This window comes from Oncorhynchus tshawytscha, linkage group LG17 (genome assembly GCF_018296145.1).
Source record: "Oncorhynchus tshawytscha isolate Ot180627B linkage group LG17, Otsh_v2.0, whole genome shotgun sequence".
In the NCBI taxonomy this organism is placed as follows: Eukaryota; Metazoa; Chordata; class Actinopteri; order Salmoniformes; family Salmonidae; genus Oncorhynchus; species Oncorhynchus tshawytscha.
The window spans coordinates 7,777,171-7,787,788 of NC_056445.1; the positions used below are offsets into that span (position 1 = coordinate 7,777,171).

At 41.3% G+C, this 10,618-nt stretch overlaps 1 protein-coding gene across 5 annotated transcripts in view; it reads right to left on the minus strand.

The window, feature by feature from the left end:
* The window catches only part of tbc1d22a (TBC1 domain family, member 22a), a 212,999-nt gene extending 211,295 nt beyond the window's left edge, over positions 1–1,704 (minus strand). For all 5 annotated transcript variants that reach the window (XR_006079204.1, XM_042300052.1, XM_042300053.1 and 2 more), the window contains exons 1-2: positions 1,470–1,704; positions 481–537 (exon numbers count right to left, since the gene is read on the minus strand). Coding sequence is in view for 4 of the 5 variants with exons in the window: in XM_042300052.1 (XP_042155986.1) it covers positions 481–537; positions 1,470–1,531 (119 nt within the window). In the remaining variant the exon portion in view is untranslated. The remainder of the gene's footprint in view (positions 1–480; positions 538–1,469) is intronic.
* Between the last annotated feature and the right edge of the window lie 8,914 nt (positions 1,705–10,618).

Consider the following 10,618-nt stretch of genomic DNA (forward strand, 5'->3'; position numbering starts at 1 on the left):
TAGAAACTGGATTTTCAGGTCAGTCCACTACTCCACTGCTACCATTTCTGTAAATACAACGTATGCAACACACTGCAACTGTCTCTGCAATGCAATGACGCAAGGAAAGCACAGCGTTCCATAGTAAATGAATGTACTTCTGTTGTACCAAAATCCAATGTCGCTGCCGGTGTGATTGAGGCGAAAGGAAGTTATAATAGCATTGAATTTTAACCTCAGCATTTCCTGAAAGTTAGAAACTGGATTTTCAGGTCAGTCCACTACTCCAACCTGAATGGCCATCTTAAATCCCCTATCAAAGGACTAAAGCTACCTACATACCAGAGAGCAACAGTCACCATTCATTCATTCATTCATTATAGAATATGTCCCTTAAGGCATGTTATTCCCTATATTGTGCAGCACTGGAAGGATATGGGGAGCCATTTGGGACTCAGACATACTGTTGGACATATACCGCACAACTTATCAGACACTTACTTAGCATGGAGAAGAGGGTCGAAAGGCGGATGTTGAGCACCATACACATGTTGTATGCTGTGGAGAGGGGAAAAAACACAATGACCTATTGCTATGCTTTGACAAGAAAATCTACTGAATTAATGTATTACAGTGTATTATAGTAAACAGTGGATAACACGTCTCTGTCAACTAATGCCTTGATTAAGTTAAAGTGCACTCCAATAATGAGAAAATTCATTGAGCAGACCAACTTTGGTTTACTTAGGTTACATTTGAAAGCAGCTGTCAACAGTAGTTGGCAATATGATGCCGCATTTGATTATTTGATGAGCATGTAGCCATCTAGCCTAAACGTGAAGTTACTTAACGTGGCTACACATCATAAAGTTCAATAAGTAGTCTTGTGAATTTCATTGCTGGTAACGTTATGATGACAATACGCTCTGACAACGAGTCAGTTCAACCAGGAAAGGCTACTAGCTAGCTAAATTAAAACCTTAAAAAGTTAGCGAACTGGAGCCTAAATGTAAAGTTACTTGGAACTTAGCTACACATCAAAAATAAGTTCAATACGTCATATTGATATTTAATTTTTGCTATATTGACAATACGCTCTAACAACGAGTCAGTTAAATCAGAAAAGGCCAACAACTAGCTAAATAAAAACCTTAGAAAGTTAACAAACTTGCCACCAAGGAATGCTAGGCTTGGCTATCTGGTTAGCTAAGCTAGCTGAATACCAAACGACGAACTCATACTACAAGCATTTAGCTAACGTTAGCGGCTGGTGATATGTTCTCTAGAATCACTGAGGCAAGAGCATGCGCACGTTTGACAACCCCATAAAGTATGACATGAAGCAACACATAATTATTGGATGTGTGAAAAACTAAATGTTTCAACGTTACAGTCAGTGTGACCTGTAATTTCGAATGTAATAGTGCAACGGAGCTAGCTAACAAGCAGTGAGCAAATGTAGCTACCAAGAAGGAACACGTCACTTATACCTGCCAGGGACCTTAGCTGTATTTCTTTTCCAGAATTGTTTCTTGTTTCCGTCAGTTGACATTTTCTTTCCCTGGTACAATATGTCACAAACACAAAAATGCGAGTGTTGTTACCGAAAGTTTTTTTTAAAAGTCTAAAGCGTGTTTATTTACGCCCAGGTCCCTCCTCCAAAACTCAGAACGCCGCCATGTTGGAGCTGCGTTAGTCTGAGCAAGCGCTGTAGGGATTGGTCAGTTTCACAATGGCTAGCCATCGCCCAATCACAAGTACAATCTACTGTATGTGAGTTGAGACGCGCTTGACGTCATCTTCAAATGTGTCGGTTGCTGCATTCATGTACTCGTCGAAACTAGAAACTCTGAATTGTCCGAGTGGCTAACAAGTTATAGTTATCTACGTCCCGCGTTCAACGAACCAGGAAGACAGAAATGTCCAAGTTTCATTGTTCCGACTAGCTTTGTGAACGCAGTAAAAGTCGCTGAGGTATAATACCGCGTTCAAGTCCTAGTCGGAAATAGGAAACGCAGCACGTGATTAACAACAACCATTGAGCAAGTCGGACATTTCCAAGTTTCCTTGTGTAGACTAGTACTTGAACGAGGTATAATATAAACGGTCAGTGTGGATGGCAGATGAGCTGGCAGGTAGGATTTTGTTTCTCCCTGTCTCTGGCCCACACTCCAGTACAGATTGTGGAGGATATCAAATCAATCAAATTGGCTCCTGAGTGGCACAGCGGTCTAAGGCACTGCATCTCAGTGCTAGAGGCATCACTACAGACCCTGGTTTGATTATAGGCTGTATCACAACCGGCCGTGATTGGGAGTCTGCACAATTTGTCCAGGTTTGGCGGGGTTAGGCTGTCATTGTAAATAAGAATTTGTTCTTAACTGACTTGCCTAGATAAATAAAGGTTAAATAAAAAAGAAATCAAACTGTAGATCTTGCTGTGCAATGCTTACATACAAGACCTTAACCAACAGTGCAGTTCAAGAAGAGTTAAGAAAATATTTAGCGACTAAACCAAAAAAATAGTAAGTAAAAAAATACTAAGTACACACCACTGAATGGCCCCAGTGTTGAGGATCAGCGTGTCAGATGTGTTGTTACCTATCCTTACCACCTGGGGGCGGCCTGTCAGGAAGTCCAGGATCCAGTTGCAGAGGGAGGTGTTTAGTCCCAGGGTCCTTTGCTTAGTGATGAGCTTTGAGGGCACAATGGTGTTAAACACTGAGCTGTACTCAATGAACAGCATTCTTACATAAGTGTTCATTTTGTCCAGGTGGGAAAGTGCAGTGTAGAGTGCGATTGAGATTGCGTCATCTGTGGATCTGTTTGGACGGAGGCGAATTGGAGTGGGTCTAGAATATCCGGGAGGATGCTGTTGATGTGAGCCATGACCAGCCTTTCAAGCACTTCATGGCTACTGACGTGAGTGCTACGGGGCGGTACTCATTTAGGCAGAACACCTTCGCTTCCTTGGGCACAGGGACTATGGTGGACTGCTTGAAACATGTAGGCATTACAGACTCCGTCAGGGAGATGTTGAAAATGTCAGTGAAGACACTTGCCAATTGGTCCGCACATGCTTTGGGTAAATGTCCTGGTAATCAGTCTGGCCCCGTGGCTTTGTGAATGTTGACCTGTTTAAAGGTCTTGCTCACATTGGCTGAGAGCGTTATCACACAGGCGTCCAGAGCAGCTGGTGCTCTCAAGCATGCTCAAGTGTTGATTGCCATAAAGCAAGCATAAAAGGCATTTAGCTTGTCTGGTAGGCTCGCGTCACTGGGCAGCTCGCGTTTGGGTTTCCCTTTGTAGTCCATAATAGTTTTCAAGCTCTACCACATCTGACGTGCGTCGGAGCCGCTGTAGTAGGATTCAATCTTAATCCTGTATTGACGCTTTGCTTGGTTGATGGTATAGAGGGATTTCTTATAAGCGTCCGGATTAGTGTCCCATTCCTTGAAAGCAGCAGCTCTAGCCTTTAGCTTGATACGGACCTTGCCTGTAATCCATGGCTTCTGGTTGGGCTATGGTCACTGTGGGGACGACATCTTCAATGCACTTATTGATGAAGCCGATGACTGAGGTGGTATACTCCTCAACGCCATTGGATTATCCCAGAACATATTCCAGTCTGTGTTACCAAACCAGTCCTGTAGCGTAGCATCCGCGTCATCTGACCACTTCCGTATTGAGCGAGTCACTGGAACTTCCTGCTTTAGTTTTTGCTTGTAAACAGGAATCAGGAGGATAGAATTATGGTCATATTTGCCAAATGGAGGGTGTGTGGAGTAAAGGTGGTCTAGATTTTTTTCCCTCTGGTTGCACATGTGACATGCTGGTAGAAATGAGGTAAAACGGATTAAAGTTTGCCTGCATTAAAGTCCGCGGCCACTAGGAGCGCCACTTCAGGATGAGCATTTTATTGTTTGCTAATGACCTTATAGAGTTGGTTGTGTGCGGTCTTAGTGCCAGCATCGGTTTGTGGTGGTAAATAGACGGCTACGAATAATATAGATGAGAACTCTCTTGGTAGATATTGTGGTCTACAGCTACCTCAGGTGAGCAATAACTCGCACCAGCTGTTATTGAGAAATAGATATCTTACCAGACGTAGCTTCTCTGTTCTGCCGGTGCATGGAAAATCCCGCCAGCTCTATATTATCTGTGTCGTCGTTCAGCCACTACTCGGTGAAACATAAAATAGTAATGCACCATAACATTGGATTCCAACTGCCAATAAACCCCACCGAAAGAGAAGATGACAGATGATGATTTCCTGTACATGGTGGCAGGTAGTCTAATGGTTAAGAGCGTTGGGCAGGTAACTGAAAGTTTCCTGGTTTGAACCCCAGAGCCAACTAGAGTGAAAATGTATGATGTGTCCTTGAGCAAGGCACTTAACCCTGATTGCTCTGGATAAGAATGTCTACTAAATGACTAAAATATACAGATAAAATTATCAAAAGCAGCAACAAACAGTTATTAAGATCAGTACTATGCTGGTTCCAGACATAGGTGGTCACTTAGGGACCCTGGCCGCTAGGGTTCCCTTACACCAAAAAATAAAGAAAAATATAAATATATTTTAGAAAGACTTCAAATAAGTGCTGTGTTTCGAGTAGGCGTAACATTTTGTTACCTGTATAAATCTCTCTCTCGGAAAAGGTCACTTAAACAATACATTTGCCTGTATTTACACACCTCCCCCCAAAATGACATGCAAATTAGCTGCTAATGTGGCTATCATACAGAACTACAAATGCCTGTAGCAAGCGTCACGTCACTCACCAGAGACAAAGGTAAGAATCTATGGATAAACTATCTAACGTTAGCTACATTTTGTAATTAATATATGGGCAATTCTGTGAACTGTCTTGGGCAAATTATCTGTGTAAATGCCTGTTATTTGCAGTAGCTACAGTGCCTAACAAAAGTATTCATTCCCCTTGGGGTTTTTCCTATTTTGTTGCATTACAACCTGTAAATTAAATAGATTTTTATTTGGATTTCATGTAATGGACATAATAGTCCAAATTGGTGAAGTGAAATTAAAAAATTAAAAGTTTCAAAAGATTCTAAAAAATAAAAACCTGGAAAGTGGTGAGTGCATATGTATTCACCCCCTTTGCTATGAATCCCCTAAATAAGATTTGGTGCAACCAATTACCTTCAGAAGTCATATAATTAGTTAAATAAAGTCCACCTGGGTGCAATATAAGTGTTGCATGATCTGTCACATGATCTCATTATATATATACACCTGTTCTGAATGGCCCTACCACTAAGCAAGGGGCACCACCAAGCAAGTGGCAGCATGACAACCAAGGAGCTCTCCAAACAGGTCAGAGACACAGTTGTGGAGAAGTACAGATCAGGGTTATAAAAAAATATCAGAAACTTTGAACATCCCACAGAGCACCATTAAATCCAGTCTTAAAAAAATATAAAGAATATGGCACCACAACAAACCTGCCAAGAGAGGGCCACCCACCAAAACTCACGGACCAGGCTAGAAAGGCATTGATCAGAGAGGCAACAAAGAAACCAAAGATAACCCTGAAGGAGCTGCAAAGCTCCACAGCGGAGATTGGAGCATCTGTCCATAGGACCACTTTAAGCCATACACTCCACAGAGCTGGGCTTTACGGAACAGTGGCCAGAAAAAAGCAATTTCTTAAAGAAAAAAACAAGCAAACACGTTTGGTGTTCGACAAAAGGCATGTGGGAGACACCCCAAACATATGGAAGAAGGTACTCTGGTCAGATGATACTAAAATTGAGCATTTTGGCCATCAAGGAAAATGCTATGTCTGACACAACCCAACACCTCTCATCACCCCGAAAACACCAACCCCACAGTGAAGCATGATGGTGACAGCATCATGCTGTGGGGATGTTTTTCCATCAGCAGGGACTGGGTAACTGGTCTGAATTGAAGGAATGATGGATGGGGCTAAATACAGGGAAATTCTTGAGGGAAACCTGTTTCAGTCTTCCAGAGATTTGAGACTGGGACGGAGGTTCACCTTCCAGCAGGACAATGACCCTAAGCATACTGTTAAAGCAACACTGAAGTGGTTTAAGGGGAAACATTTAAATGTCTTGGAATGGCCTAGTCAAAGCCTCAATTCAATTGAGAGTCTATGGTACGACTTCAAGATTGCTGCACACCAGCGGAACCTATCTAACTTGAAGGAGCTGGATCCGTTTTGCCTTGAAGAACTGACAAAATCCCAATGGCTAGATGTGGCAAGCTTATAGAGACATACCCCAAGAAACTTACAGCTGTAATTGCCGCGAAAGGTGGATCTACAAAGTATTGACTTTGGGGGGGGGTGAATAGTTATGCACGCTCAAGTTCTGTTTTTTTTTTTCATAATAAAAATATTTTGTATCTTCAAAGTGGTAGGCATGTTGTGTAAATCAAATTATACAAACCCCCCCCAAAAAAACAATTTTAATTCCAGGTTGTAATGCAACAAAATAGGAAAAATGCCAAGGGGGGTGAATACTTTCGAAGCAACTGGACCTAGCTCATGGTTAGCTAAACTCAGTAAAAAAAGAAACGTCCTCTCACTGTCAATTGCATTTATATTAAGCAAACTTAACATGTGTAAATATTTGCATGAACACAACAAGATTCAACAACTGAGACATAAACTGAACAAGTTCCACAGACATGTGACTAACAGAAATGGAATAATGTGTCCCTGAACAAAGGGGGGGTCAAAATCAAAAGTAACAGTGAGTATCTGGTGTGGCCAACAGCTGCATTAAGTACTGCAGTGCATCTCCTCCTCATGGACTGCACCAGATTTGCCAGGTCTTGCTGTGAGATGTTACCCTTCCACCAAGGCACCTGTAAGTTCCCGGACATTTCTGGGGGGAATGGCCCTAGCCCTCACCCCCCGATCATACAGGTCCCAAACGTGCTCAATGGGACTGAGATCCGGGCTCTTCGCTGGCTATGGCAGAACAGTGACATTTCTAGGAATTCATGCACAGAACGAGCAGTATGGCTGGAGGCATTGTCATGCTGGAGGGTCATGTCAGGATGAGCCTGCAGGAAGGGTACCACAAGAGGGAGGAGGATGTCTTCCCTGTAACGCACAGCATTGAGATTGCCTGCAATGTCAACAAGTTCAGTCCGATGATGCTGTGACACACCGCCCCAGACCATGATGGACCCTCCACCCCATAATGTATCCTACTCCAAAGGACAGGCATCGATGTAAAGCTTAGTCCTTCAACAATAAATGCGAATCCGACCATCACCCCTGGTGTGACAAAACCGTGACTTTTCAGTGTAGAGCACTTTTTGCAAGTCATGTCTGGTCCTGCAACGGTGGATTTGTGCCCATTGGCGACGTTGTTGCCGGTGATGTCTGGTGAGAACCTGCCTTACAACAGGCTTACAAGCCCTCAGTCCAGCCTCTCTTAGCCTATTATGGACAGGATGGAGGGATTCTGCATTCCTGGTGTAACTCGGGCAGTTGTTGCCATCCTGTGCCTGTCCCGCAGGTGTGATGTTCTGATGTACTGATCCTGTGCTTGTCTTGTTACAAGTGGTCTGCCACTGCGAGGACGATCTGTCCTGTCTCCCTGTAGCGCTGTCTTAGGCTTCTCACAGTACGGACATTGCAATGTATTGCCCTGGCCACATCTGCAGTCCTCATGCCTCCTTGCAGCATGCCTAAGGCACGTTCACACTGATGAGCAGGGTCCCTGGGCATCCTTCTTCTGGTGTTTTTCAGTCAGTAGAAATGCCTCTTTAGTGTCCTAAGTTTTCATAACTGTGACCTTAATCTGTAAACTGTTAGTGTCTTTAATGACCATTCCACAGGTGCATGTTCATTCATTGTTTATTGTTCATTGAACAAGCATTGGAAACAGTATTTAACCCTTTACAATGAAGATCTGTGATGTTATTTGGATTTTTCCGAATTATCTTTGAAAGACAGGGTCCTGAAAAGGGACATTTCTTTTTTTGCTGAGTTTAGTTCGCAATATTAGCCTGGCTAGATGGCCGCTTATTTGTCTAGCCATTTAAATGCATACTCAACTCACAAGTTGAAGTTGAACTTCATGACTGATGCCATGGCTGTGCCTGCTAAGAAGGGAGCAGCAGCAAACCACAAGACTGCAGCCAAGGCAGCACTGGTCCACACCTGACCTGAGTGTTGGGTGAGTAGTATTGATTGGTACTGTATGGGGAAGTCCCCAAATACAGGTGTGCCAAGCTTGTAGCGTCATACCAAAGAAGACCCGAGGCTGTAATCTCTGCCAAATGTGCTTCAACAAAGTACGTAGGAAAGGGTCTGAAAGCTTATGTAAATGTAATAGACGTATATATTTTAATACATTTGCTCAAATTTCAAATATCATTATGGTGAATTGTGTGTAAATTGATTAGGACATTTTTTTTAATCCATTTTAGAATAAGGCTGTAACAAAATGTGGAAAAGTAAAGGGGTCTGAAAACGAACCTAATGCACTGTATCTGCCCCCTTTATTTATCCTATGGTTCTGACTTTGTGTACAGGGAGAATACTGTAAGAACGGCCCATATTCTGTATTCTGTCGCTGTACATTTCAAAAGTGCTGAAGAAAGAGTTATATTGACTACGTCTGTCCTAGCTCGCTCATTAATGTCTTAATTGAAATGACAGATTGCCTCTTATCCGCTCGTTGTTCCCTTATGTCAAAGTTTGTGCATCTCAATAATTGAGATCTGTACGCCAGACAGAGCCACAGTCTATTTGAGGGATGGAAATCGTGGCTGATCTCCAAACCAAACAAGGAGCTACACCTCAACCTCCATATTTTGCAAGCCACTACCCTAGAGCATATGAGAGTCCTCTGTCCATCAAAAAAAGTACCAAGTACCAAGATCTGATGACCATGCTCAACTACATGCCAGCTGCTGCACGCTCTTTTTATAAATCACTGCAGAGTGAATAATTTGTTGTTAAACCAAGCTACATAATAAACAGTTTTTTTCTGTGAGTTTATGATCCCCTGAACCTGTATAGTATGTTGAATCTGAATACATTTCAGAAGACAGGTCACCCATATTGTAGGAAATTAAATGTATAGTAGGTGTTTTCTATGTGAATCAATTTGTGTATGATTTGAACCAGCACAATATATTGAATTAATTTAATTTTAAGATGTTGTTCCTAGTGTAGAAAATGTTATGTACAATGTGTTCTGTTGATAATAATTTTGTGTGTGATCATTTGAACCTTTATTAATCTGAATGAATTAAAAACAAATAAGTCGTCACATGCAGTATGTGAGTATTCATTTGGTCTTGATTCCCTTTTTTTATTCATTACAATATACAGTATGTCTGTCTGTCACCACATTTAGCATGAACTCTAAGCAGTTAATACTTATTTACTGCTGTCACCTCAGTGCAGAAGGACATTTCTTGCCTTTAGCATGGGTTTAACGCAATTCAAAACTGAATTGCTGATCATAGTGTTAAACACAAAGAGAATGGTTTTCTGAACGTTTTGTAATATTGGCCTCAGGGACCTGCATAATGGACATGCATATTGGCACATCACATTGATCCATATTTGATATTTACAAGTTGTGCTTGTTTTGATTGAATTCATTTAATTGTATTCTATTTTTGTAGTTCTATGGTATGTTCACATTGAGGGCTTCATTTTAAATGAGACTAAGATTTCATGACTCAACTTTTAAGAAAAGTCATCAGTGCTAAAGTTGATAGACCACCTTTAAATGAACCTCCATACAAATGAATTAATAACATATTGCATTTAAGTTATTTACATGAAGGGCATCTGTACTTGAAAGTACTTAAAACATCATATCAGGTGTTTAAAAAAGGACATCTTACAAGAGTCATGCAAAATGTCACATATACTGTTCTTCCACAAACTGAAATAACAAAAAAAGATCAATTGTTGTTGGAAGATATGAGTATGGTGAATTATTTGTCAACCATAAAACACCTAATGTGGTACACACAATTAATAATATAAAAATAACTGATTATCTTAAAATGGAAAAATTGTCACATATATGGTTCTTCGTCTGTAGGATTCAATTGTCAGACATATCAGCTATGTTTTCTTTTAAAAATGCAGTAAATGAGACTGAATGAACTGTTTCGCTGCCAGACAAGGCTGATAGCCAGGTGTAGCAGCAGTAAGGTGTCAATCCATGGTGCTGAAAAGAAAGCTCTGCTGTTGAGAAAGCTTTATGTAGGCCCAAACAGTTTTGTGGTACCTTTAAAATCAAATCAAATCAAATTGTATTGGGAAATGCTTGTGTTCCTAGCTCCAACAGTGCAGTAATATCTAACAATTCACAAACAATACACACAAATCTAAAAGTAAAAGAACGGAATTAAGAGATATATACATATTAGATTGAGCAATGTCGGAGTGGCATTGACTAAAATACAGTAGATTATAATACAGTCTATACATATGAGACGACTGAAGCAGTATGTAAACATTATTTAAACATTATTAAAGCGACTCGTGTTCCATTTTGAAAGTGGCAAGTGATTCCAAGTATATGTATATAGGGAGGCATTTCACCTTTGTCGCTGTTATAATGTAATGAATGAAAAGTAGTGTAGTGTCGTGGCTTTGCTGGCATG